The sequence below is a fragment of the Talpa occidentalis genome, unplaced genomic scaffold (genome assembly GCF_014898055.3).
Source record: "Talpa occidentalis isolate TD23 unplaced genomic scaffold, MPIMG_talOcc4v2.1 talOcc4.8, whole genome shotgun sequence".
Taxonomy (NCBI): domain Eukaryota; kingdom Metazoa; phylum Chordata; class Mammalia; order Eulipotyphla; family Talpidae; genus Talpa; species Talpa occidentalis.
In genome coordinates, this window is record NW_023605194.1 from 112,685,510 (window position 1) to 112,712,951 (window position 27,442).

Here is a 27,442-nt window from a genome sequence, read left to right on the forward strand (position 1 = left end):
GGGCGGCCGCGGCGCTGGGCTGAGACGCCGCCGGGGGAGCGGCCGGACACCTGCGCCGCCGCCGCGGGACGGGCCCGCCGGACAGGTGCGTGGCGGGGGGCGCCGGCCGCGTCTCCGCCCCGCCGGCCGCGCCCCTCGCCTCGCCTCGCCGCCCGGGGCGGGGGCCGGGAGCCGCGGGCGGGCCGGGGGCCGGGGCCGGGGGCTCCGCGCCGGGTCGACTCGACGGGCGCCCGGGGCGCTCTGCCGCCTGCCGCGCCGGGGGCCGCCCGGGCCCCTCCGCGCCCTCCCCGGGCCGGGGCGTCGGGTCCGTTACTCCGGCCGTTGCGCGTCCGCCCCGGGGCGCGCGCCCGAGGCCGGCGGCGGGGCCGGGGCGCGCCCGAGCGCTGCTCCCCGCGCGGCTGCTCGCCCCGAGGCCGTGGGGACCCGCCGCCGTCGGGGGCGCGGCCGGCTGGGGGGCGGGGGGGCGGGTCCAGCCGGCGCGCGGGCCCGAGGTGCTCGGGGGCCTCCAGCGCGCCCGGGCGGGGCGGGCCGGCCGCGTCCTGGACTCTCGCTCTGGAGCCTCGTTGGCGCCTCCAGCCCGGCTCGGGCCGCCCTCGAGGGGCGTCTCTGTCCAGCGCCTGCCGGAGCCGCGGGGCCGGGGGCGGCGCCTGCTGGGGTTCGGGCCGCGGCGGCGGGAGGGGCAGGGCCGGCGCCCGCGGCGGGACTCCGGCTCCCCCGACGGGAGACACCCCGCTGCCTTCGCGCTCCCAGCACCCTCGGCCGGTGCCCTCGGCGCGCCTGGGCCGCCCTCCCCGCCGGGGACGGTCCCTCACCCCGAGGCCTCCTCGCCAGACCCGCCCGGCAGGTGGTTGCTCTTCCCGCGGGCCTGGGTAGTCCCTGCGGGGACGTTGGCGGCGTCGGTGGGCGCGTTGCTGCCCTTGCTGGTGCCCAGCTCCCAGGGGAGCGCGGTGCTCCCGGCGGGCGGCAGGTGCCTGGCGGCCTGATTCACCCACCTTGTCACTCGAGCCATGGAAAGCGCAGGCCCAGAGCAGTTCCCCCCCCTTGCCTTTTATTTTTATTTATTTTTTTAATTAAATTTTATTTTTATATTCCCCGTACAATTGCAACCCCCTTATTTTGACCCCAATCCCTCCCCTCCCGCCCCCCACCCCCAAAAAGTGTCTCTGGTTCATAGTTTTTTGTTGATTTTGATTTTCACTTTCTTATAGTTATTCATTTTCTTGGTCCCTTATTTAGGTTTTCTAGATTCCTGCTATGAGTGAGACCACCCGGTATTTTTCTTTTTCTTTCTGGCTTATTTCGCTGAGCATGATCCCTTCCAGCGCCATCCATGTTGCTGCAAACTGCATGTGTTTATCTTTTTTGAATGCTGAGTAATATTCCATGGTGTATATGGACCACATCTTCTTGATCCAGTCATCTGTTTTTGGGCATTTGGGTTGTTTCCAAAGCTGAGCTATTGTAAACAGTGCTGCTCCACTTGCCTTTTAAACAGAACTAGATACTCTGTGCGATCGGGCCGTTCCAGGTCCTTCTGTCACAGCAGCCGAGTTCCTGACGCTGCCCCACACAGAGATTCTTAGGTGATTTTCAAGCTCTGCTCGGAGGCAGGCCGTGGTGGGGCTGCATCGCCAGCCATGAAAACCCTGCAGCGGGAAGGCAGCCCAGTTGTAAGAAACTGCACACAGAGCAGCGGCTGGAATGTGCACAGGGGCCGGGGGTGCAGAGAGAGTGAAGTGAGTTGAAGGGGCATAATTGATGCTGAGAACTGCTGAACATTTTTATACACAGGTAGTAAAATAAGACGACTTCTTCAGAAGACCCATGCTAGAGGGAAGCCAGGGGATGGATTTGGCAATTGGATAGACTGGAAGTGAAGAGGCAAAGTGCGGGTTTACCAACCCCTTTCAGAAACGGAGGGCTCTTAAACTAAGACGGTAGCAGAGGGATAGACAGACAGTAGGGAGCCCCCAAGTGCAGAGGTGCAGGTTTGGGAGGAAAGAACCAAGTTCAAGTTAGTGGTGACGGGCAACCAAAGAGTGAGCTCCTGCTGTGGCTAGGACTTGGGAGTCATGTGTTAGTCCTTGTAGGTTGCAGCCAGGAGTATATGCAATGCCAGGAGAGAGCCTGGGGACAGAATCCTGAGGGGCAGCCGCTTTTGGGAAGACCAGGCAGCATGCATGGCAGAGGCAGAGAAAAGGAAGCGCATCAGGGATCCAGAATGGCGCCTTAGAAACCTAGGGAGTACAGCTCCCCGAGGAGGCAGCTGCGGCTCTGGGAAGTGCTGTTGCCATTGTCAGGTAGGCCTGGTTGGTCAGGAAGGCTTTGAAGAAGCCAGAATTAAGGACAGGAATCATAAGGGGCATTCATTTTTCATTGCGACCATAACAAATTGCCACAATCAGCAGCTTAGAGAAACGCAAATTCCTTTTCTTGCAGTTCTCCAGGGCAGAATCTGACACAGGTCTCGGAGCTAAAATCAAGCGCCCCTTGCTGGAAGCTCTGGGGAGAACCCGCTTCCTTGCTGGTCCAGGTTGATGGCAGAACTCAGTCGCTTGCAGTTGGGGAAATGTGGTCCCTGAAGAGAGCTGTCTTGGGTTTCTGGACCCCGCTCACCTTCCTTGGCTCCTGGCCCTCTCCTCAGTCCCTAGGTTGGGCGGAGAGACCCTCTCTCCAGTCTGTCCTGCTTATAGCTTCCCCTTCTGAGTTCCTCGGGATTACACTGGGCCCACCTGGATGACCCAGGCCTCCTCTTCCTGTTTTAAGGTCAGCTAATTAGCAGCCGTAACTGCAGCTGCAGTGTCCCTTTCACTCTGAAATTACACTCACAGACCCAAGGGCCAGGGAGCGGGCATCTTTGGGGAGTCAGTGTACCTGCTATAGGACGTTGTGATCGTATTGACGTTCATCTGGATGCTGTTGTTAAGGGAAGGAGATACCTAGAGGCATTTATAACAGCTAGCATTGATAACCGTAGTTGTGACAGTCAGCATCACTGTTTACCCTTGAGCTTTTTTGACTGAGAAGTGGGGGAATTGTCTTAAATATGCTTGTAAGGGCAGGAAGGACTCGGGACAGGTTTTCTGATCCAGCAGACGGGGTAAAGGAGGAGAGAGGCCCGGAGCCCTGGGTGGCTTTTGCAGGCTTTTATTGAGATTTACCGGGTACACAGCAGGCAGGGGTGATGGGGGGCCGGGAGGCGGGCAGGCCTCCCAGCCCCCAGCAAGTCTTCACTCTCTCTGGGCTCTCCGGCCTTCTCTGGTGGCCATTTCTTCTCTCGTGGTTCTTCTGCTCTCGTGGTACTCTGCTGCTTTCTCTGCTGCTCTGTTTCTGCTGGCGTCCCCGTGACGCCGCCCTTAAAAGCCCAGTCTCAGCCCCGGTGAATCCCACCTACCTATGCCCACACCCCGCTCCAGGTGCCCGCCGTCAGGCATACATTCAGGACCGCAGGGTTCCGTCATCCATCCTGATGGCGGGAGGGCAGAAAAGCCTGATGCTTTTACCTTACCCTGCAATGCTGAAGTTTGTGTGACGTCTTTGTAAAATTGTATAGTAGTATGCAAACATAATGCCGTAAGGTTTTTGTGTTTGTTAGTATCCTGAAATCTTTTTGACGGTCACTTAGCTAAACGTCTGCATAAATGTAATTCGGATATACATTTTAAAGTATAAAACCCACACAACTTAATAAGAAAATATTTACTCTTTTTTCTTCAATCTTAGAGGCCTAGAACCCGGATGTCATTGGGTGAGGATTTAATTGTTGTTCTTCTGGCCTCGGCGCCGTGGTGAAAGGAACGCGTAGAGCTGGAACTAGACTCGGAGTCGTGGCTCCTGCGCCCAGCGGTCTTGCGTGTCCTCGGCCAAGTGCCTCTCCCCAGCCTCGCTCTCTGTGGGACAGACACCGGCGCCTTCGTCACGGAGTGCTGCAGGGTCTGCGTCCGTGGGCTCGACACACTGTAGGTTCTCACGACAGCACCGCCGGCCCCATCCCCTCTTCCGTGGGTTCCTCTGTGTCCTGCCGCCGTGGCCCTGCCCAGGAATCAGGGCTTTCGCGCCCCGCCTCTCTCTAGCTGTAGCTTCCTCGGGGAGGCTTCTCTGACCTTCTCCTACCACATACATGATGAAATCTTCCAGCTTCCTTCCTTTACTGTCTCTTGCTATGTTTGCGTGACGTTTCTGGTTGTTTGTTTGATACCTACTTTTCCATGCGAGACTGAAGCTCTGTGAGCTCAGGGCCAGGTCTGTTTTACTTACTACCGTAAATTCATTGTCAGCCGTCGTACCTGGCACATAAAGGACAGTCACAAATAGCTGTCTGCCAGCTGACCACCCTGAATTTCTCAAAAAGTTAGCCTTCGTGACGTTAAGGAACCCCTGACGCATCTTAGTTTCTTCTTTGAGGAAATAGTTGCATTTCAAGCAGAGTCCTACAGCTGCCTGGGAAGAAGCTGCCTCGCCACGCCTACCTGCCTCTCTCCTTCATTTGTGGTGCCCTCAACGTGAATTTTCTCTGTGCCACATAGCCAGGCAATTCCAAGAATACCTTCTAATTCTGGTGAAAATTTGTGAGATGTGGTCACAGAAAACCTTTTTAATCTGAATTTTTTGTTTACTGCCTTTTCTAGTAAACTGGGGGTTGCGTTGTTACAATGAAGCATGTCTACAGTAAACTTCCAAGAAACTCCCGATGAGAGATGTTCTTAGAGAAGCAGAGTAGAGTTAAAAAAGTATACGTTACTACCCTCATGTTAAATTAGATCATAAAACTGCAAACCTTATCAAGACCAGGATCTCTTTTTTTCTATGGAAATGTTTTCACTGGTAAGTTTTAACAATGAAATGTACGTGTTAGACGACCAGTATTAGAACCACTGACAAGACTATTTCTCACTCATAAAACCATAGCTAAAGACACCTGTCATATATAGGATTCAGGAGTTTTCTGTGTGTTAAATTCTAGAAAAGGATTCCCCCAGCCTCCTGCAAAGACCTTGTAGACTTTCATGGGCAGGGAAAACGCCCTCATTTTATTTTTGGTTTCCCCCTAATTGCCTAGAAACCCTTCTGCTAAATATACTGCCGCTGTGCTGGGGCAACAAACACATCCCGGTTGGTTGCTTGGTAACATCTATTTCCCTCCCCCATAACCTTTCCTTCCTATCACTCCTGCGTGCGGACATCCTATGAGCACATCGGCTGCTGTTCACCGCAAACCAGCGCTTTCTGGGCACCATGAATCCAAAAGCGAGAGGCCTGGCCCTCGGGGAGCTGCTGTTCTGGTCTGTTTTGTGTTTTGCTCTTTGCCACCTGCTGCCCGTGTGGAACCATGTGGCGTCGGCATCGCCCTGCACAGCCGAGAGCGAGTCGCTGTGGTGTTCCCGTGAGCATTGTTTGGGAAGTGGTGCTGTCCGGTCCACTTGAACCTCGTGTGTGGCCAGAGGCAGGCGTAGTCATTCCTGTGGTTGGTGCCGCCGAATGGCCTGTGCTGAGGCCATTGCTGAGTGGCCTGTGCTGGCCTGTGCTGAATGGCCAGGTCCAGTGCTGAGCGTTTCTCTGACCTCAGCCCTTTGGTGCTTGCGGCTGGAGACCTTCAGACGCCTGGGTCGGGCCAGGCCTGCTTGGACTGCTTGTGGCCCTGTTGCCGGTCAGTCTCCAAGAAAGCTTTATTTTCAACGGTTTCTGTTGTTGTGATTTTTTTCCCCCACTTTTTGCTGTATTTCATGGAGTATTTTCTTTGTTTCTAGGACCTTCCAATTTAGGGAAAGAAACACTGTTGTAGTTAGTAGATTAGTTAAGGTTCAAATAGAAGCTAAAATAAGATCTCAGAGCCCCCACATGATTTCTGGTTTCTGGTGTGGACCCCAGGGGACCCAGATATTTGGTGAGACGTCCTGCTGTGTACATGAATGTGCCTTTGGGTGGGATTAACATTTAACTTGTAGACTGACTGGAGCAGATTGCCCTCCCCCAGGAGGCTGAGCCTCGTTCAGTCACTAGCAGGCAGGACAGAACAGAAAGTCTGACCCTTGGGTGAGGACGAGGGGGCGCCTCCTGCCCAGCTTTTCTTGTCTTTGGACTTGACCTGAAACATCAGCGCTCTGGTCCAGGCTGCTGCCGCCAGGTGGGAACTGGCACCACTGGCTCGCTGGATCCGCACCACTCGGTCCGATCCACACCTGACTCCAAAGATAACAAGCCTTTTTGACAAAAGAAGTGTGGCTGCCCTGGCAACCTGCCTGTGCTGCACCACAGGTCCTGGGGCGGTGCTGTCTTTCCCTCCACGCTGCAGCTGCCCTGACGTAGCAGTGCACGGTGCATCCACCAGTACATGAGCTATTTTACACCTGGTGGTTTGGGGCTGTCACAGAGATCCAATAGGGCACAGAGACTGCTTTTAAGTGATACTGGTGAAATCCTTTGTGGTGGATCAGGCCAAGATCCTTGGTCTTGGTCCAGAGACTGGGGAGGATGGTGTCTGATACTTGGCCAGAGTCACTCACACTTCAGTTTTCAGCGGCTCAGCAGCCGTACAGGGAACACACGCTAGGTCAGAGAGGCCTGCAGACGCCTGTGCTTCCCAGGCCACCCTCGGTCACGACAGCAGAAATGCCGTTTGGTGGTTTTCGGCAACCTGTATGGCGCGAGGAATACACAGCTGCTCGGGCCCTTTTATGCCCCTGGCCATGCAGCTCAGCAGTTCTGCCTCGATCACACCCGACGAGACTCTGGCAACCACCATTTCCCCTTGTCTTGGAAAGGTGGGAAGAACTGGGATGTCGCAGACACAGTTGGGGCGCTCTGGTTGGAGTGAAAGCAGGCCTCCCAAAGTGGGACTGCCTGCTCGCTCTCCCCCAGGCCCCCGGCAGCCAGCCCGGTGCCCCAGAGCTCCAAGGAGACACGGAGCACATACTTTTCAATAAATTATTGAGAAACCCAAGTATCCTTTCATTCTGAAGGCGAGGATGCGGCCCTAATTTAATAGTGACATTTGTTATTGCTGCTGTTACTAATGCATGTATTTCTCTTTTACTCAAATGTGATTGAGTGAAGCAAAACACCTTTACTACATGATGTCCATCACGGAAGGCTCTTGCACTTTGAGAAAATGAACCTTCTAAGGTTATTAACAGTAATGCAGATGCATTCGCTCCTGTGCCCAAAAGTGGAAAGCTAAGTACAGTTAGCAAGTCAGATTGATGTCTGTGTTCACTTCCCATCCAGTCCACCACTTGAGGGTGACTCAAGGAGTCAAGCTCTTGTAGCAGGTGACAGCTAATGACATTTTTGTGTTCTTTGTCCATGAAGATGGCAGCATTAACACACCTTTAATATAGAATATTCAAATTCGGTAGATCGAGGGGGTTTCTTTTAACATGCATTTTCAGAGTAACTTAGAGTTGTGCTGGTGAGCTTTAGAGATCAAGGCTGCTGGACCCACGCATGCTTGTGAAGTGTCCATCTCTTGAAGTAGTCAATTCGGTTGAGTTAACTACATGGAAAAATGCCTTTTGTAATCTGATGTTTGTTTGTTTTTTAAAGATTTATTTATTTATTTATACAAGCACTGGGTACATTCAGAAGCACAGGAGGGTGAAAGAATTCACCAGAGCCAGAGCAGGGAGCAGAACAGGCAGACTGACGAAGTACACTGCTGAGGGGAGCAGCGGGCATGGCAGGGGAGGTCTGCGCGCCATGTGGGACCCTCGCCAGCAGCGGGGGATCGCACCGGCGCTGCAGAGGCTGCAGACAGCTTCGCAGCCCAGCGCTCAACCACTGCGCCAGCAGGGGAGGCCCTATTTGCTTTTTCTTAAGCTGAGATTTGATGTCAGCTGAAGATGATCACAGTACATTGTGAACAGACTTTCTCTTTAGTTTTTTTTTGGTGTTTACAGATAAATGTATTTAGGTTTTATAATTCTAAAATTTCCAATTGCATGTCATATACACTTAATTAACCTTATAGTGACAAAGTGGCCACACTGTCATGAAACGTGGCCTCTGTGGACACTTAGGAATCACGTCCTCTTTTCAAGGCTGCACAAGGGCACCAGGTCCTCGCCCGCCTTCTCTCCAGGATCTGTGCTGCTGGCTGTTTTCAGAGGCCGGACTGCAGCTCCACAGTCTGTGTCCTGTGAGATTGGAAGTTGGTGTTTTCACTTGTTCAGACAGCTTTGTTAATAAGGTTAGAAAGTTTAACAATTAAATCCTCATTTAGACTAAAGGAAGCATTAAGGAGACGGTGTTGTGCCTTTGGCACATATGATCGTTCTTCTCACTTGGTTTTATTTTCACTTCACAGACGGTCAATATGCGTTTCCACAGCTCTTGGCTGTGTCTGGGTCTTCTGTTCGTCTCTGTTAACACAGAATCCATAGATGATGGTGTTGAAATGGTGGAAGACTTTGATGAAAATTCAGAAGAGGTTGATATGAAGGAAGGAGAACTCTCCCCCGAGGTGAGGTTACTGAGAAGTGAGCTGTGACTTGCTCCCCTGCCTGACTGATGCGTGGAGTGACTGGTCTCTCAGGTGGTGGCGAGGGGTGGTGACTCACATCTGGAGAGTCGTGAACTGACTCCCTCAGTCTATACAGCGTGTAAGCCAGTGTTGCCTCAATAAAAAGAATACAATTAAAAAACTTGCAATAATTCTAATAGTCTTCATTTTCTAAGTAAATGTAAAAGTAAACGGGGAGAAGTCTTTTGCGGCTAGCATAGGGGTTTGTCACTGGCTAGCAGGAGGACTGAACGCGTTAGCTCAGAAAGGTTTTCAGTCTTATTTCTGACGCTGCCAGGAGAACGGATCAGAATGGGCGGTGACGGCGAGGCGGCCACGCCGGGGCTCCCTGGTTCTGACCCAGTGGGAACATCTGTGTTTTGAGGAATTCTCAGATCTAATATTGAAACCGTCAGGATTTTTTCCAGAAGTAGTTTTGGTGGTGAGAAAGCGTCAGTTGCGTTTCTCGTGCCAACTTGAAGCGCCGCGGAGCGCTGCGCGCAGTTGCTGAAGCCGTCCTTGCTAGCGCACTCGGTGTTCACATGTTGAAGGTGAATAGTTTTTTCTCCTGATAAATTTTAAACCCCACAGGATATTTCTTTTAAGTCCTAATCTCTGAGTGACAGAAAGTAGCCCCGGCGCTAGGGAGGACGTGGGGACAGCTACTGGAGGGGCGGCGGCGTGGCTGGCTGGCCCCTGCCACCCTCTGTGTTGGGAGATGGTAGGTGAGAAAGAGCAGTTGTCCGTGTGATGCAAGGACGGTAAGTAGGTGTGAACAAAGGGCTAGAGAGACTGCAGGGGGCGACAGGGTGGCCAGGCCAGAGGACGCCCCGCGGGCCCACAGCCCCTGCTGCCAGGGGTGGAGAGGGAGGAGCGAGCGGGAACTTTGAGGGGCTGGCAGTGTTGGCAGCAGAGTCTTGACCCTGAAGGTGATTAGGTGCTTCATTGCGAACTTTCCTCCCTTAAAGAGGAAAAGTACTCGCAGGGCAGGGCAGGGCGGGGCAGGGCGGGGCAGGGGAATCAGAAGAGCGCTGCTGCATCCCTCTCCCAAGATGGGGACGACACATCGCAGTTGACCCTGCGGCTCAGCTCGCTCGGCTGAGTCAGAAAGGGCCCCGCTCCTCACCCACTCAAATTATCTTTTGACAGTTTGTCAGTAAGTTTTTTTTCATCACTTGAGCAGTGTTGTGGGCACATGCAGCGGCTGAGTGTGTTAGCTCTGGGGTCAGACTATCGGATTCACGTCTCCTCCTCCTCCTCCTCCTGTGGCTGTGGGGCTGGGAAGCGGCTTTGCCCGCCCTGAGGCCCCGTGTGTCAATATGTGGAGTGTCAGGCTGAACAGAACCTCGAGGTCACCTCAAGCAGCTCCTCCTCTTCACTGTCAGCGCGAGAGCCCGAGGCGCTGCAGCAGGCCAGGGCGTGGGCTGCGGTGTTGCCTAGCCAGTGTCTCTGGCTTCTCATTTTTCAAAACGATCTCCCTTCCTCCTCTAGGCCTACAGCGGGACATGTGAGAATTCATTTTAAACTAGTCTATGTGCCTACTAAGTTTTTTTGTCTTACATGCTGTTAGGTCACGCTATTTACTTTGCTTGTGATGATCTTTATCCCCCAGTATTGCCACCTGCTAAATTCCTTTCGAGGCTGAGTCAGGGCTGGTATGTTCTCTGCATGTGACATTTGCCCATCTCTGTGCTGCTTTATTCTTTCATATCTTGTCACCACCAGGTTCAGAGATTTGAAGTCAGAGACCTCATCTCATGTCTGTGTTACTTATGTGTACTTTTCTGACCTAGTGAGATTATTTAAAGTACTTGTAGAGATGAATAACTTTAGATTTTTAAAAATCTGTTTTCTAGATAAATTATAAGACACCTCAACCTATAGGAGAAGTATATTTTACAGAAACTTTTGATAATGGAAGGTTGGCTGGGTGAGTATTCATTCAAAGGAAGGTTTTCCTTGACTTGGTTAGCTTTTGATGTTCTTGGTTTTTGGTTTATGAGAATTGCCTCTGCTGCAGAACTGTCAGAAGTGTAAAGTCCTTCATCTGACAGTGTCAATCAGTAGCTTAACATGTTTTTTAGCCATAGAAATATTTAAATTGAATAGTTATTTACGAAAATATACAAATGAATTGTGGATAGAAGTGAAAACATAACATTTCTTCATTCCTTAGGGAAATTATTAATAATTTCAGATGACAAAATCAGGTTAATGTTCCACCCTAAATAATGGTAAAAACAGTATGGCAGTTATCATTTATTGATTGCATATGCTGGACACTGTCCTAGGTAGGTAGGTAAGCACAACCTTTGCTGCATTTTCAGGGGAGGAAATTGAGGCTCGGTAGACTATCATGTCTGTGATCATGCAGCTAGTAAATTGCAGGTTCTAAATTTGATTTAACTGCAGCTTTGCAGGATTAAGTATAGCTATTCTTATTCAGCCTCTCAGTATTCATTTATATTTGAATGAAAAGTAATGCTGGATTATCTTTTGTTGTGTTACTAATACGCATATATAAAGCTATACCTATAAAGATCTAGCTATATGCATCTGTATCAATAAATTGCGGCATTTTATTTTTAATGGTATGCATTTTCTTTGCCTTATTTATAGGTGGGTCTTATCCAAAGCAAAGAAAGATGATGCAGATGAGGATATTTCTATATATGACGGTAAAAAATTAGTTTAACTATTTGCTGTTACCAGTATGGCACCATTCACTAGCTTTGAGATGGTATTTCTATTAAATATCTGTGAGGGGCCTGAGGCCACATCCTGCTTCACAGTAGGAGACTCAGTTTTTGTCTTGTTTCCAGTATTTGGGGGGGGTCCCAGTATTTTGGGGGTTACCCAGCCTGAAGCCGTTGCCCCATCTTCTGACTGCAGAGCTGAGCTTCCCATGCTTAGTCTTTTGTATGTCCTGAAACAGAATGATAAATTCTGCTTATGATTAATTACTAAGTCAGCATATGTTACTTTAATTTGTATCACCTTGTATTGTAGGAAGATGGGAAATAGAAGAACTGAGAGAGAACCGCGTGCCTGGTGACCGGGGGCTGGTGCTCAAGTCCAGAGCGAAGCACCACGCCATCTCCGCTGTCCTGGCCAAGCCCTTCGTCTTTGCCGACAAGCCTCTGATCATCCAGTAAGTGGATGGTGTTGAATGCTTTCCCTGAAATTTATGGGTGTTTTACGTGCCCAGCCGTTTGAACAAAAGTTGGTTTTAGATGATGGGTATAAAGTCCAGCTTCTCCCTTTAGTGGCCCTGACTGAAGTACACATGCATGTCTGTACTTAACCAGCCTGAGGCTTTGAGTGAAAAGCAAGTTAATTAAAAGGTTAGGTAATGTATGCTATAATACATGAAATTCTGCCATTGTAGACTTTATAGTACATGCTAAAATCACTTTTAACCCTTAAAACTATTTGCTGTCAAGACACTCTGTATTCAGAGCAGCACATTAAACATCACTGTTAAACCAGAGATGTGAGCCTCAGCAGCAGGTTTCATTTACCGGGAGATGCTGACTGTCTCTACCCTGCGCCAGGCAGCTGCTGGCATGCGCGGCCCCAGAACCACTATAGATCCTTCCAGCTGCTTCACCCCTGCCTGTTCTAAAAGCAGAATAGAGCCATGCAAATGCAGTGATAAAACCAATAAAGTTTAAATCAAAAACAAAGACCAGGAAATGTATGCATGTTACTTCCCACCTTTCATCAGAAGAGGTGGCTGTCCAGAGTTAATTCAGCCTAGGGAATGGTGTTAGCTGCAAACAGTGTCACTCCAGAGTCCTTTTTGATGTTTGCTAACACGATAAACATGTTTCTATGTGGTATAAGTAAAATTCATTTTGCGTTTTAGAACTTTTCAAAAAACATTGGCATAATTGACTTAATTTTTCAGTAAGTTTAAATATTAAGTAATGTCAGAGAACATACAACAATTATTTGAACAAATTTAAAATATTGTTGGGAGTACTTATTGGCACTAATATTTGAGCTTCATGTTGTTTATAATTATTCTGGACTTGATTTTTCTTATTCCTAAAAGTGGGAGGTAATATTATTCAGTTAAAACTTAGGTGGATAGCATATACTCTCACTTTCTGTTTTGATCCTTTGTGACTTCAGTGAAAAAGCAAAAGGAAAAAAAATATATAAAGCATAACGTGGCAGAAAATGAATCAGATTTACTGTGTTCAGTATAAATTACTGGTAGGCAAGTAAGCAGAAGATAGCTTGCAAGATTAGAAACAAAGGTTGGAAAAAAGTCTAAAAAATTATTAAAGTAATTATGAAACTAATTTCCTGAAAAAGCAAGAACCAGGAAGAATTGAATGGCAGTCTCTGATATGCTTGAAAACAGTTCAAAGCACAGTGGACGTTTCTCTTAATATCGATAAAATAAATATTAAATACCATGACTACTATGTATTCGTTATTAATTTTGTAGTGGCTTTTTCCAAACTGTATAATGTTAATACCCATTATGTTATCATACAAATTTTAGAAACTAAGAATAAAATAACCTTAGACATGAGGAAGGATATTTACCCATTAACGACTTTGAGAAGTTCTCTATTTAAAAACAAGGTTTTAACTTTTGCGCTGTGGTTCCCAGATATTTGTGACCACAGTTCTTTTCCCCTGACAGTAATCACTGCTTCATGAAAGAGCTGGGGAATGCTCTGGAGACAGTGAGGTTAGCCTCTGCCTACGGCCTCATTTTTCCTGACTAAAGCTTAGCAGCAAACTTCTCGATGCCATTTCCCTGATCCACTAATCCCTTGTGAATTATTCATCGGAAACACAGGTTAATGATCTGGACACTCTGCAGGTCAGCAGTGTGAACAGACACATGACTGAGGCTGTGAGGCAATGAAGTTATTTGTACAAATTTACGGACATTTCAGAAAACTGTTCTTCTAGTCCCTACCTTTTTTTGCAGAGCTCTGTCCTTAGCTCGCCTCTAGTAAAATTCTCTTGTTTTACCCAAAATAGTGGGTATCTACCTCTAACCACATCCTGCAGCATTTATTTGACTTTATAGTTGTCAAAGACTTGTTCCATGAAGAAAATGTCTTTGCCAGCTGTTGCTAAAAATAAAAAGTAAGATCTTGAGGAAAACAGACTGTCCTTTATTTTAAAAATGAAAAAGAACTAGACAAAACCTTTCTTCTTGTCATAACAGAAGCAACCTTATTGGGTGTTTATTTGCCCCGATGCGTATGACGCCCCTCCGCCTTGGTGGGCTCGTGCCGTGTGGCCAGGCAGCCCGGGGTGGTTGGCACCTGGACCTGGCCTCTCCACTCAGCGGCCTGGAGCAAGTGGCAGAATGAGGATGCGTCTCTGGTCTCTCTGACTCCAAAGTTCATGCCGCGGCCACTTCTGTAGACACCTCTAGTCATTAAACAGAGTGGGAGGTGGGCGGGGGGGGGGGTCTCCCATAATCCAGTGAAAACTCAGAGACAATCTCTGAATTTCCTCTGTTCTTTTCAATAGCAAAGATAGACACTAACTGGGTTCAAGCTGTTTTGTATGCTATTTTATTTTTTCCTTTCTTGTCACTAAAGTTTCCTGAAATATTTTAAACTACAGTCCTTTATTCAGTATTGACTTGTTCCTTTCGCATCTCCAATTTCTGTCTCCTTTTAATTCATTCACTTTGATAGCCATTTCTTCATCAGTTTTTGTCACGTGCAATACATCAATTTGCTGGTCTCTTCCCATACTGTGGGCAAGGCTCTGTCTTACTGCACAAACAAGAGTATTTCCTTACGTGAGAAAAGAAAAGAGCTGCCAACTTGCACTGAGAATTATGCAATGTTGTGGCCCCAGGTCACCCCCTTTCAGCTCTTACCTTGTATCTGCTGTGTCTATTAATTAAGATTCTGAAATCTCCTTGCTGGGGATACTGAAACACACATCTATTTAACATGTTTTAGGGGTAGTTGAGCCAAAAGGCAAACTAGCAGTGAACTGAATAAGCTCATCAGCAGTTTCCAAAAGATCTGTTGCTACAGCTCCTGTCTTCATGGTCTGTGTTTTTTACTTCATAAAGAATGTGTATAGAGCCTGCCTTATCTGATGTCCCGTTTCCACTAGTAGTTTTATTCAGTGTATCTCATTCTGAATTTAGCAGTGTCGATGGAAAAATTATTTCAACAATTGGTTGATTTCTCTCTTGCTGATGTTAATCATTCTATTTTTAACGTTTTAAGGAGTTGCAGCAAGGAAACATTTCTGCTTATTTTCCCTACATGCTTTACATGAGTTTCTGGTAATGTCAAACATTTGTGTTTAAATGAATTGAGAGTATTACATTAGATTGTGAAGAACAATCAGTAACTTTTATTTATCAGCAGTGTGATTCTTTTTCCCTTCATTTAGATATGAAGTAAATTTTCAAGATGGTATTGATTGTGGAGGTGCATACATTAAACTCCTAGCAGACACTGATGGTTTGAATCTGGTATGATATTTTAATGTTTAAGAAAACCTTATTAAAGTTAATAAGTCTATTTAAGGAGTAATTGATGAAATTGAAATTTTCATTTTCAACTGAAATCGAAAAGAACTTTGAAAATCTTTATTCACCGTGAGTCTCTGTGGCTTTGTAGTGTTCCTGCCTGTCCAGCTTGTCAGCTGAGGGGGCAGTTTTGTCCTCTTGAGCAACATAAGACAACTTTACCTATTTACCATGTCTGTAAATAAAAAGTAATGTGCTTATAAAAGTCCTTGAAAGGTCCACTTATGTCCTTTACAAAACAAGAACCTTAAGTTTGTTCAGGGAAGTGAGGGCACAGCGGGCAAATGAGATGCCAGCTCAGGTGTTGGCAGCCCATGGTGAGAGCCAAGTTAAAAATGTTCTTGCTGGTGATGCAGCTTCGGGGCTGTGTTAGTACCTTCTGCAGCTGGGACGGGAGTCTCACCATTCTCCTGCAGGAGGCCCAGCCAGGGTCTCTGCCCTAATAGAAAGGGGTGAGGCCCAGCGCTTGCTGTAGGGGACCCACATGCTGTCACTAGGACCAGGCCAAGGGGAGGCCCGGGGTGGTGAGTGTTGAAGCTTGTTTCTTAAGGGCAATAATAGAAGCTAATGCCACATATTTTTCTAAACACTTTGATTAACTCAGAGAAACCCTGTAAGGTAGGTACTGGTGCCGCCTGTATTTTAGAGGCGATAAAGTGGAACTGTGAGAGGTTAAGAAGTTTGCTCCAGGCCACAGGCAGCTAGAACCCCAGTGTCCACCCGCCCAGGCCCTGAGCCTGCGCCTGCAGCTGCAGGAGGAAGGCGGGAGGAGGAGGGAGGCGGGAGGCGGGAGGCGGGAAGAGCGCACCAGTGTCTGCATCTAGTCTCTTTCCACTCATTTCCTGGGGTCCCCCTGAGAAGGCGCTTGCTCGCTGTGGCCGGCAGGTCAGAAGCGCGCTTTCCTCTCAGTTTGGTCTCTGCAGCAGTGACCGTGCAGACTTACATAGCGTGATTAAAGCTTAGGAAGATGTTACTGGGCTGGTTTCAGAGTCTCGCCTACCTCATCAGGGAGGAAGTAGTATGTGCTTTAAAAAATATATTTTGAAATAGGATGTGTCATTTTCTTCGTCTGTGATTATCACTGGTCAAGGGGGTCTTTGAGTCAGTGCGTGGTCACTTCTGTGAACGCTGCCCAGTTGGAGAGAGTAGGGCAGTTCTTCACATGATAGTTCTGGGCTAATCCCATCACTCATCTCTCTTTGAAGGAAAACTTTCATGATAAAACATCTTATACCATTATGTTTGGACCAGATAAATGTGGCGAAGATTATAAACTTCACTTTATCTTCAGACACAAACATCCCAAAACTGGAGTTTTTGAAGAGAAACACGCCAAGCCTCCCGACGTAGATCTTAAAAAGTTCTTTACGGACAGGAGGACGCATCTCTACACCCTCGGTAGGTCCCCTTCGTTCTTCGGTCCTCGCGTGTTGGGGCCTGACGTTGCCATGACATTTCACAGCAGGCGCTTCGGCAGGAACAAGCATCCTTTGTGGTGTACCTGTAGCACATTGGTAATAACGCTTTCTGGTTGAGAGACTATTTTGCCCTGGAAATTTAGGGTAGTTTCATTATTTAGAAGATTATCTTTAAAATACCTATGAATATGATGTTTGTTTTTGAATTGGTTTTCAGTGTTGAATCCAGATGACACATTTGAAGTATTGATTGATCAAATCGTTGTAAACAAAGGAAGTCTGCTAGAGGATGTGGTTCCTCCCATCAACCCTCCTAAAGAAGTTGAAGATCCCAGTGACAAAAAGCCTGATGATTGGGATGAGAGAGCAAAAATCCCGGATCCTTCTGCAGTCAAACCAGAGGACTGGTAAGCTGAGGGCTCAGTCCTAGCAAACCCCAACTTGGCATAATTAATCAATGAGACATAACATGTCAGTGACTTCTATAACCGCTGAAGTATATTCTTTGAACTTTTTTTTTTTTATTGTTTTGGGTGAGATTCTTTCTTAAAATGGATTTTGTGCTCTCCTGCCTTTTAATTATCTGAATTTCTATTTAATCATAATTTTGATTGTGTTTCCTTTTTCGGAACATTTTTACTTTTTTATACTGTCAGTGATGTGGGTCTAAAACGCCACCACTTTAATTCCTCGTTGGCCTCCGTCAGCACGTGCACGCTTCGTGGAGTCTGTCTTTCCAGTGAGTGGTGATTGGTCTTACGGTCAGGGCAGCCTTGACGCTTTATAAAACTATGTAGGATTCACTCAGGCCATTGTGCTTAGCCATTTTACTGGCTGGGTATTTGCATTGTTTTTATTCTGCAGGATATGAGTATTTTCCTTTACACAGATGCATTCAGCTCCTGAGCGCCCATGGCTTGAGAGTTACCTGCGTCTCTCTCTACTTGCCGAGGCCGCCTTTGTCCTTCAAGTATTTTGTAATTTCTCCATAAGGATCTTGTTAATTCCTAAGAATCTATTTTTTGATTCCCTCCTCATTGGGTAACCACATCCTCTAGCAGACTTCCTTTGTTTACAACGATTTGCTCAATCAATCAATCAGTCTGCCTTTTTGTATTTCACCCATCATGTTATCTATTGCTGTGTAATGAATGACCCCAAAACTTAACAATCAAGGGCAACCCCGGTATCTCCCTCTGCCCCTGAGGGTCTGCACTGGGCGTGGCCAGTGGAGCATCAGGTAGGGCAGCCCTGGGCTCTCTTCGAGGTTGCTGACGCTGACCCGAGGGCTGGACGCTGGCTCTGGGGGTTTGGCCTGGGGGCTGCGGGCTCTGCCTTCCTAGTGGCAGAAGACATAGGCAGATGAGAGTTGGGGGCTCTGGGGACAGGTGTAGCCCACAGACAGCAGGTAGGAAATGCTTTTTGGTGCCTTCTGAGTTTTTTATTACTTTTTTATTTTTATTTTTTAAAGATTTATTTATTTATTTATACAAGCACTGGGTACAGTCAGAAGCGCGGGAGGGCGAGAGAATTCACCAGAGCCAGAGCAGGGAGCAGAGCAGGCAGAAGGACCGAAGTACACTGCTGAGGGGAGCAGCGGGCGGCAGGAGAGGTCTACATCACTATGTGGGGTTCTCCCTGGCAGGCAGGAAATCGAACCGGCACTGCAGAGGCTGCGGGCAGCTTCGCCAGCCAGCACTCATCTGCTGCGCCACCGGGGAGGCCCTTTTTCTGAGTTTTTTAAAGTGCACTTTTAAGCTTCCCGAATTCTGGCCTAAAATGCTGTATTTAATAGGGATGACAGTGAACCTGCCCAAATAGAAGACTCAAGTGTCGTCAAGCCCGAGGGCTGGCTGGACGACGAGCCGCAGCTCATCCCAGACCCGCACGCCGAGAAGCCAGCTGACTGGTAAGGGCTTCACGCCTGTGTCACTGCCTTTCTTGTCGCACCTGCGGGCTCCTGACGCGAGGCTTGAGGCCACCGCATGTGCTGTGTTCTTGTGCCCTCAGGAACGAAGACATGGACGGGGAGTGGGAAGCACCTCGAATTTCTAACCCAGCGTGTCAGGTTGGGTGTGGTGAGTGGCAGCCCCCCATGATAGACAACCCGAAATACAAAGGCGTCTGGAGGCCTCCGATGATAGACAATCCGGGCTACCAGGTACTATGCTGCCCCGCGGTGGGGTGACCATGTGGTCGCGTCTGGCTCTCGATAGTTAACTGTGAAATTCGATGTGTGGTGGTGCACCTTAGCTGTCCTCTAGAGGTCTGAGAAAAGACACTCCAAATAGAAATATTTATATCTAAAAAATAAAACATGCATTATTTAGTTATCTGTAGGGATAAGGTTAAAAGTTGAAGATCACGAACTTTGTACTATTAATGGTCACTTGGGAATCAAGTTCTGTTTTAGAATTAAATACAAGAGACGAGTTCTGACCAAGGGGAGTCACGTCACACATTTCAGTGATTAATTGGTGGTTGGGTCCTACCCTTCATTAATGTGCTCCTTACTTTATTGTATTATTAAATTTTGGATTTTTTGCTAGTATGAGTCAGACCGCTTGAGTGTGTCTGGCTTTTTGTAGAAGTCCCTGCGTTACCCATTTAACCCTGCAGTTTGTCTTATTCATTGACATTTTCTAACCTTTAGCACATGTGGATTATACATCCTAATTTCTCACTGAAGTTTTCTTTATAGCATTTATCCCACCTACAGGAGCCAGGTCTGTCTTGGTGGTCACTGTGTCCCTAGCTGTGGCGCCGTGCCTGGCCCAGGGCTAGTCCGTGAGTGACCACAGTGTGGCGCTCGTTTGCGTTGGCTGAGTTTAGTCATTTGACATGTAACAAGGCTTCTAGGCTGCGAGGTTTGGCCTTGAATGAGCAGGGATATCAGCTGTCTCCTTCTGTTCAAAGGAGTGGCTCCATTTTTGACCCAGAGTGACCTCTCTGATTTGGGCCTTTTTAGTAACATTTTGTCTTGACTAACTTCACTAATTGAAAAAAAAAAAGTTATCTAAAAAAAAAAAAACCACACCTATCTTTACTAATTAAAAAACAAACAAACAAACAAAAAACCAACTAAAGTAGTATCCCCTGGCTGTCAAATTTAATACCTCCAGTTTCTGTGTGTTCAATTTTCAGTTTGCTTTTTTTTTTTTTTGACAGAGTTGAAAGTCAGTGTTATTCATAGGGAACATCCTATGCAGAATAAGCAGGAACAAGATTTTTGTTTCAAGCAAATTTAGTGAACTAATATCAGTTAAAAGCATTTTGTTTTCTCCAGTTAAAGTTGCTGAGTTCATTCAACAGCCACAGCGTAGTGAGCAGCATTCTCAGTGAAATTGTCTTATTTAAACGTGTCTTCAAATTTTCTTTTCCCTCAGGGAGTCTGGAGTCCTCGAAAAATTCCTAATCCAGATTATTTTGAAGATGACCATCCGTTCCTGCTGACTCCGTTCCGCGCTCTTGGTTTAGAGCTTTGGTCCATGACCTCTGATATCTACTTTGATAATTTCATTATCTGTTCCGAAAAAGAAGTGGCAGATCGCTGGGCTGCAGATGGTTGGGGAGTCAAAATAATGGTTGCAAATGCCAATGAGGTACAGTATTGAGCATTTAGAAAATAGAACATGGCCCAGGTCATAGATTAGACAAACGGCCCTATGTACGTTAGATAAAATGTGCAGTAATTACTAAATGTCAAAGAAATGTACTTATGTTGATCTAGACAGAATATTTGGCTTTATTATAAACTACATATGTGTTAAAGTCTTTATTTCATTTATTAAGTTATGATAGCTTTAATGGAATGTAACGCCTATTTGAAAACAAGACTACTTAATATCTTTGTCACCTGGCCAATTCAAGACCTAAATGGTAATATTAATCCAAATATGATTTTATGTTCATTTTAATTATCCTTGACTTGGCGTGCAGAGAATTTTAACATAACATTATTATTGAATTGTGTCTCAATTTTTTTCCCCCCAAATCTTAACACTGTTTTGAAAAGGTTAAGCTAAATATTTCAACACAGTGCATCTTGGAGAATGTATCTTTAAACTCAATCATGTAAAGAAAAATTCATACCTTAAATTGGTTTTTTAGGGAGCACTAGAAAAAAACATCAAAAAAGTAGGTAAAGAAAGAGGGATTCTCATTTTGAAACTCTTTTAACCAACATATTTGATGAGTTTTTATTTTACTTTAATAAGAAACAATTCTCTTACTGAAACTTAGGTGTAAAGTTTTTTTCATAAAAAAGGAGAATAATAATACTTGGTTGATTTGACTAATGAGCCCTGTGAAAGTACAGGATGTGTTGCCAGAGTTGTATATTTCTAAATGAACCAGATAAATACACCCATAGAGAGTAGTTCTGTCCTGAAATTTACAAAAGAAGGAAATTGTTGTTGTTCTTGCCTGCTGGTGGGTGGCAGGTCCCAGGGTGAGCTAGCTCTCCTGCTCCAGAGCCACTGGCAGCAACAGGGACACGTGCTGATAAACTAACTTGCAAGTCTACAAAGTGTAAGATGGGAAAATAAAAGGATTTTTGGCTTACAGGTTCATCACTCCTTCATATAAAATGCCTTGGTGGAGGGTTTTGTTGTTTTTTTGTTGTGTTTGTTTGTTTGCTTTTTGTGGGTTGTGTTTCCTCGTGAAGGTTTGGAAAGTCTGAGCTTCATTCTTGCCGTTTCCTCCCAGCCTGGTATATTGAGGCAGCTAATGACAGCCGCAGACGAGCGCCCGTGGCTTTGGATCATTTATCTCATGACAGCAGGACTTCCGATTGTGTTGATTATTTCATTTTGTTGGCCACGAAAAGTAAAGGTAAAGAGAATGAATTCCCTTCAACTTAGAAGAAAAGTCTGTTCATGTTTCGGAGTTCTGTGACGTGAGCGAGTGCTTCTTAAAATTAATAAACTAGATTTCCTTTAAGTTTTACTGACAGTTCACAGTGTCTGATATTGCAAAAAAATTTTAATAATGCTTCGATTTTAGTAAAAATAACTTCTGTTAAATTGTCGCAGAAAAAATATGAAGAAGCTGAGTATAAAAACACTGATCTGTGCAAACCCCAGACCAAGGGGGCACTAGAGCAAGAAGTGAAGGAAGAGAAGGCAGCCCTGGAGGAGAAGCCAGCAGACCTGGAAGAGGAAAAAAAACAGAGTGACGGCGAAATTCTTGAAAAAGGTAAAGATGGAGGTAGTGACTTACAATGGGAGCCCTGGCAAAGCTCATAAAAACAGCAGATCAAAAGGCACCTGCTTATTGTCAAGTTTATACATCTGAATCCCCCAAAACACGTGACTGCTGCAGATGGTGTGACCAACGGGCCCTTCTGGGTTTTGTCTTCTAGAAAGAGAGACTTAGACATCGGTCAGTCGTTTCAGAGCCCAGCAACTATAGGCCCCCTCTGCCTTAGCTTTTTGCAAGGACTTCTCTTGCCTCCGAGGAGCAGATGAGGTGGAGTGTGTGAGCAGGGGCTTCGGAAGGAATAGGCAGGGGTTGCGGCAGGACACAAACACCAGGCCTTCCCTTGCTGCTGTTCCCAGCAAGGCGGCTGCTGTTCCCAGCTTGATTCCTGAGGGATGGCTGGAACACATGCCCCTTCTCACCCACTCTGACTCTGAAGGCATCAGCTTCTAGGTCACATTCCACTGACCTCCTCCCACACATTTAGGGAGAAATAAACCTCCGCATTTGCTAGGTATCTCACGCCAAGTTTGGGACAGAGCGCTTTACAATTAAATTATAGGATACAGCTTTTAATTTAGCAGTTGATGAAAATTGATTTCAAAACTTCTCTCTCTCGAGCACACACAGTGTCTTGGGTTTTCATCACTGAAGCCTAAAAGTTTCAAACTTACCCTTTTCTTAAATAGATGATTTGTTTATAAAAAATGGGATAAAGTGATGAATATTTGTAATTAAAAAATTCTAGAGGGAGAAATTGCTATTAAACATTGGAATGTAAATACTCTTGATTATATCTAATGCTTTTTAGTGGGGAAACCCTAATTCGCTCAGTCTTTAATAAAATATCTTTTTCCAGAAGAGGAAGGTGAGCCTGAGGAAAAGAGTGAAGAAGAAATTGAAATCATAGAAGGACAAGAAGAAGGTAATAAATCAAATAAGTCTGGATCAGAGGATGAGGTAAGCTTCGTCAAGATAAGCTAACTTCTGTGTATTATCATTGTCCCTCAAAAGCTTCTCCAGTAACCTCACTCACGTCAGTAACAGTCTGGCTTGTGACGAATGTCTTGCTATATTTCCCCCAGCTTTCATAAGAGCCTCCATATTGTCTTTTAAATGTCTTGATAAAGAAGGCAAGAAAATACTATAATTTATATCAGGCCTTTACAGAACAGAGCGCCGCATCTCTCAGAGGTGATGTTTTATCACTAGATTTCTAGTGAGAACGTCAGACCGTCTGAGAGGTGAAAGGCAATGCTGCTTATTACAGGTTTCGTAATCACTATTGTAAAATCATCCTCAATCATCCTTAATAATTTACTGTCGCATTTTGAAGTATTTCATTCACTGGGCAGTGGAGTACTATCTGCCTACTTAGGTGTTTTTTCTTACATCTTTTTTTTTAATTTAAATATTTTATTTTATATAATTCTTACATCTTTTTTTTCATCTTTGCACAATGTATGCATTTTCGTTTTGATTATATTCCATGTACAATTGCACCCCCCCCCCTTATTTTGGCTCTAGTCCTTCCTTTCCCCCCCCCCTCCCCAGTATGTCTCTGGTTTATAGTTGCTTGTTGATTTTGATTTTTACTTTGTATTGATTAGTCTTTTTCCTGGTCTCTTATTTAGGTTTTCTGAATTCCTGCTATGAGTGAGACCATCCGGTATTTTTCTTATATCTTTTAACAAACTAGTTTTCCTATTTACTGGCGAGATCTGCCCCTCTTTTTATCCTGTGCCTCATTTTTTCAGTCTATCATGCAATCAGACTTTATCCTGGTTGTCATTCAGAGCCAGAGCTTGCTTTTCACCAGTGTCTACCCAAAGCCTGTTTTCTCTGCTTCTCCAGCCCTTTAAGAGCTGCCTGGTCTTAGCCGACAGAACTGCATCCGCATCACTTGGGGCTGCCTGGTCTATTCATGCCATGAAATGACCTGCTTTGTCTCTTTGAAGACGTCTCCCCAATAAACTTGTTTTATGATTGTTTCATTGTTTCCTAAAGTACATATGCAGGTTACTGGTCTTAACCACCTGTCCGGGCCACTGTCTAGCATGAATGTGTGGGGGCGCATTGTTCCAGGGCCGAGCCTTAGACACTCACTGTTTCAGCCTTCACGCTCTTCACAGTTAATGTTCATTCATTGATTTGAATATTCCACTTACATTTTACTTCACAAAACTTTCTGTGCACCTTTAAATATATCTTAATCCTGCCTCCCAGCTTTTAGTCTTCTTACAGGTATTTTAGAGAGAGGCAAAGAAGTCAATTTTTATGTAGTATGTAACTATGAGAAATAACTATTTTGTGTCAGGCCATAATACCTTCATTATTTTATTTTGTTACATGAGTTTATAAATGTAAATGCTTCTTTTGAATGCCTAAGAATGAAACAACCTAAACCATAAATTTGGTATTTCCCTTTCTTCTCTCCTAATTTTTCTCAAAGTTCTCTGTGCCAGAAGTTCTGAGAAAGTCTCTGTGAGCCAGCTCAGCAGCTCATCACCTGCATGAATGTTGTGAATAGTGTTTAATGTCCCACAGTACAGATGTCACATAGCCTTTACTGTGACATCAGAATCAGGTTCTAAATCGTGAAATAGAATCATGAGTTGTTAGCAGTCTTCCGTGACAGACGCGTGTTTGATAAGCGGCGTTATTCTGAGCACGTGATCGGGCCAGAAGAACAAACTGAAACACCAGTTTGCCTGCAGTCTGATCAGCTGCCCAGAGATGGCATCTGACTGAGAGAGCATGTATTTTAGAGCAGAAAAAGTGTTGTTGTTGTTTGCTTACCCATTTTCCTGCTACTCATTGTACAAAATAAACACTCTATGACTCTCTTTCCTAGATGAAAGAAGCAGACGAGAGCACGGGGTCTGGAGATGGGCCTGTCAAGTCCGTGCGCAAAAGGCGAGTCCGCAAGGAGTGAGGCCGCGAGTGTCCACGCCGCGGGGGTGTCCGGAGTCAGGTGCCGCCCGGCCCGCTCTGCTGCTAGCCACATTATCCCTTCAGACATTTATTTTAGGAAAAGAAAACCTTTGAAGTTACCTGGTCTGTAAATTTAGAATAAAAGAAAAGTGACACGTTACCTATCAGATTTCAGAGACTGGTATCATTAGGAGTGCCACAGTTTTAATAGTTCGGAGAACGTTTTGGGTTGTGGAGGGTGAAATAATATGCAGCAGCTCTGCTGCTGTTGGGGGAGAACTCAGTTACTGGAATTTCCTCTTCAAGGTTCTGCTTCAGTATAACTGGTGGTTTTATAATAAAAGCCAGAGTGTGTTCTGTTGTACAGAGCTACATGCAATAAAGTTTCTGTATGGTTGTTTGATCCTATCAGCAATTGAAAGTGTTGTATGTGACCCACACTCACCTGGTTTGTGTCAAATTATAGTCATGGTCTCTTGTTCACTCAGTTTATAGATTCTTTTAAAGAGGTGCTTTGTTGACAGGCAAGTCGACGAAACAAACGTCTGTCATTCATAGAATCACTGGCTATTAGTGCAGCATATTTTACATTTGATAACAAAAATAATAGGTTTCTCGAAATGAAATGGTGTACATATTTTTCCCAAACCTTTACAGTTTTCTGCTAGAATGGCTTGCCCTAGTCACAGGCAAGCTCATGCATAGATTGCTCTGGAAATAAAATTTAAAGCTTTTTTCATTCTTTAAATTATACCACTCTCTAATAGGGAAATGATTGTCAAGGCGTCTTTAAGTTATTCTCCTTTATCTGATAATTAAGAGTCCAGTGGCTAATGACGATCAGTCATCATGCTTTGTGTTTTCATCTCATTTCCCACTCTAAGTCTGTTCTCTCATCAGCTGCACAGCTGCCTCTAAGGTAGACAGCAGCCCCTCCAGCTGCCTCCCCCAGTGACGGGACCACATCAGAATGGAGACATTATTCCACTGGAAATAGTTTAAGAGCTTTTCATGTTAAGGTGACAGGTCAGACCCCGGGGAGCTGATAGCACAGAACCGCCCACACAGCAGCCACCGCAGAGATGGTCCCCAGTGATGCTTTGACCCCTCGCAGACTTGCTTACTCGGTCAGGGGGCACCTCCCAACTGAGTCCCCATGCAGCCCCCTCTCCAGCAGCACATTTGGAGCCTTCGTGTAAGGAAGACCAGTCTGTGGATCTTCCTTGTGTGAAAGGAAGCCGAACCCAGCCAGTAGCAACTATTTGTTCGCTGTCCTGGAGTGGAGACTGCAAGTACACGCTGGGTTCCCCTGGCGGGTTCTGCGTGTCCCCGCGTCAGGGCTGGACAGTCTGGCCACCCGGTCGCCACACTTTGTTCATGACTCCCTGGACTTACCACGTCCACGAGGACACCCTTCTCTTGCTCTGTATTTGAATGTCCAAGCGAACTAGACGTATTGAGCGATTCCAGATGAGAGTGTGGCTGAGCGTGAACTACTCCTTTAGGGGAGAAACCCTTTCTTACTTTTATGGAAACCTTGCCTGACAAATGTCTTGTATGAATATTTTTCCTAAAGATTTATTAAAGCTGTTTTTACTTTCTCAGTTGCAGATTCATTTCAACTTTGTTTGGTTAGACTCCATGAGCTTGCAGAGGTCAACCCCGAGCAGCCAGTTTTGTAGGCTCACTAACACTGCCTGTGGCGCACCCCCGGTGCAGGTGTGCTGTGGCTGAGAGGTTTCACCAAAACCTAAACTGAGAAACGTGTGCCAGAGACCCACGCAGTAGACGGGGAGCGAGGCGGCCTTTTCCTTCTGCCACCCTACTCTGACCTGTTCAATGACTTAAATTTCATCCTTCTGTCTAGTAAAGGGGGAAAATCAATGTATTTTGCCTTTGTATGAGCGACCTTTCTAGATGTTTTTAATTTGACTGGCTCTGGTTGCTGCTTTTTCTGAGGTCTTCACGAGGGCCTGGCTTCCATGGGCGTTGCTCTGGGAAGAGTCCTCTGACCTGAGGCCCGGGTGGAATGGCTACCGCGTTCCAACCAGCTGCTCACAACAGATTTAATTTCCTTAAAAACTTCAGTTACTGTTCGAAAAAGGTTTTGTGTATGATTAGAACTGTTCAGAAGAGGTAAAACAGAAACATAGTCTAGGCTCTACAGAGGTTTTAAATTCTCAAGGGTGGCTCTGTTTTAACTTCAGCAGGCCTTAGAGGTGGCTAGTAGCTGAGAACTCCTACCTCTTCTGTAAATGATTAAGACCTAACAGCATTTCTACGTAGGTTTTAATGATCTCTTCAAAAATCCTAGCTCCCGTGCATTTTCATAGCACAACAGCTGTGAGAAGTTTAGCAAATGATCCCTAATCTGACAGGTCAGAGGAGGTAGGTTGGTAGGAGAGAAAAATGGGTGGGGAAAGGCATTTGGATTGGTCTCTAGCTACTCAGCGCAGGGAGGAGGAGCAGCAGCTGTGGAGAAGACCCGCACCCCTGGAGAACCATCTTGGCGCCACATCTCTCAGCACATCTTTGTAAGTCGAAGCAATTTTACATTCTCTGTCATTTGGGAGGGTGTTCTTTTTAAATGAGCACGTATCAATATTTAAAAAGGCAACCAAGAATATATAAATCAGTGGCAATCAGGAATTGTGAAATGAATTTGGTAATAGAAATATATTTTTCCTTGGGAGGGGTAATGACCTTGGTAAAATAAATCTTACTTGTGTGGGACAGAATTCATTTGCACCTCTATGGTAAGGCCCATTTACATGCTGCCCACTTTTAATAATTCGAGGACTTGTGTAATAGCCGGGCTAGAGACGGTGAGAGGGGCCCTACAGTGTCTGCTGTCGGGGT

General features: G+C 46.1%; 1 protein-coding gene across 6 annotated transcripts; it reads left to right on the top strand.

Annotated features, from left to right (window-relative positions):
- Window positions 1-33: 33 nt before the first annotated feature.
- Window positions 34-26,174, top strand: CLGN (calmegin). 6 transcript variants are annotated; one of them, XM_054690200.1, is made up of 16 exons: window positions 54-85; window positions 3,724-3,748; window positions 8,303-8,458; window positions 10,354-10,427; window positions 11,117-11,175; window positions 11,507-11,648; window positions 14,894-14,975; window positions 16,238-16,430; window positions 16,668-16,857; window positions 18,246-18,359; window positions 18,461-18,611; window positions 19,837-20,052; window positions 21,158-21,283; window positions 21,484-21,646; window positions 22,509-22,574; window positions 24,504-26,174. In XM_054690200.1, exons 3-16 carry the CDS (start codon window positions 8,312-8,314, stop codon window positions 24,695-24,697), a joined length of 1,917 nt encoding a protein of 638 aa, XP_054546175.1. In that variant the 5' UTR covers window positions 54-85; window positions 3,724-3,748; window positions 8,303-8,311; the 3' UTR covers window positions 24,698-26,174. The 6 variants fall into 6 exon arrangements, with proteins under 6 accessions (XP_054546174.1, XP_054546175.1, XP_054546172.1 ...); XM_054690197.1 differs by lacking the exons at window positions 54-85; window positions 3,724-3,748 and adding exons at window positions 3,755-3,959; window positions 4,629-4,824; XM_054690201.1 differs by lacking the exons at window positions 54-85; window positions 3,724-3,748 and adding exons at window positions 3,829-3,959; window positions 8,037-8,185.
- The last annotated feature ends 1,268 nt before the right edge of the window (window positions 26,175-27,442 follow it).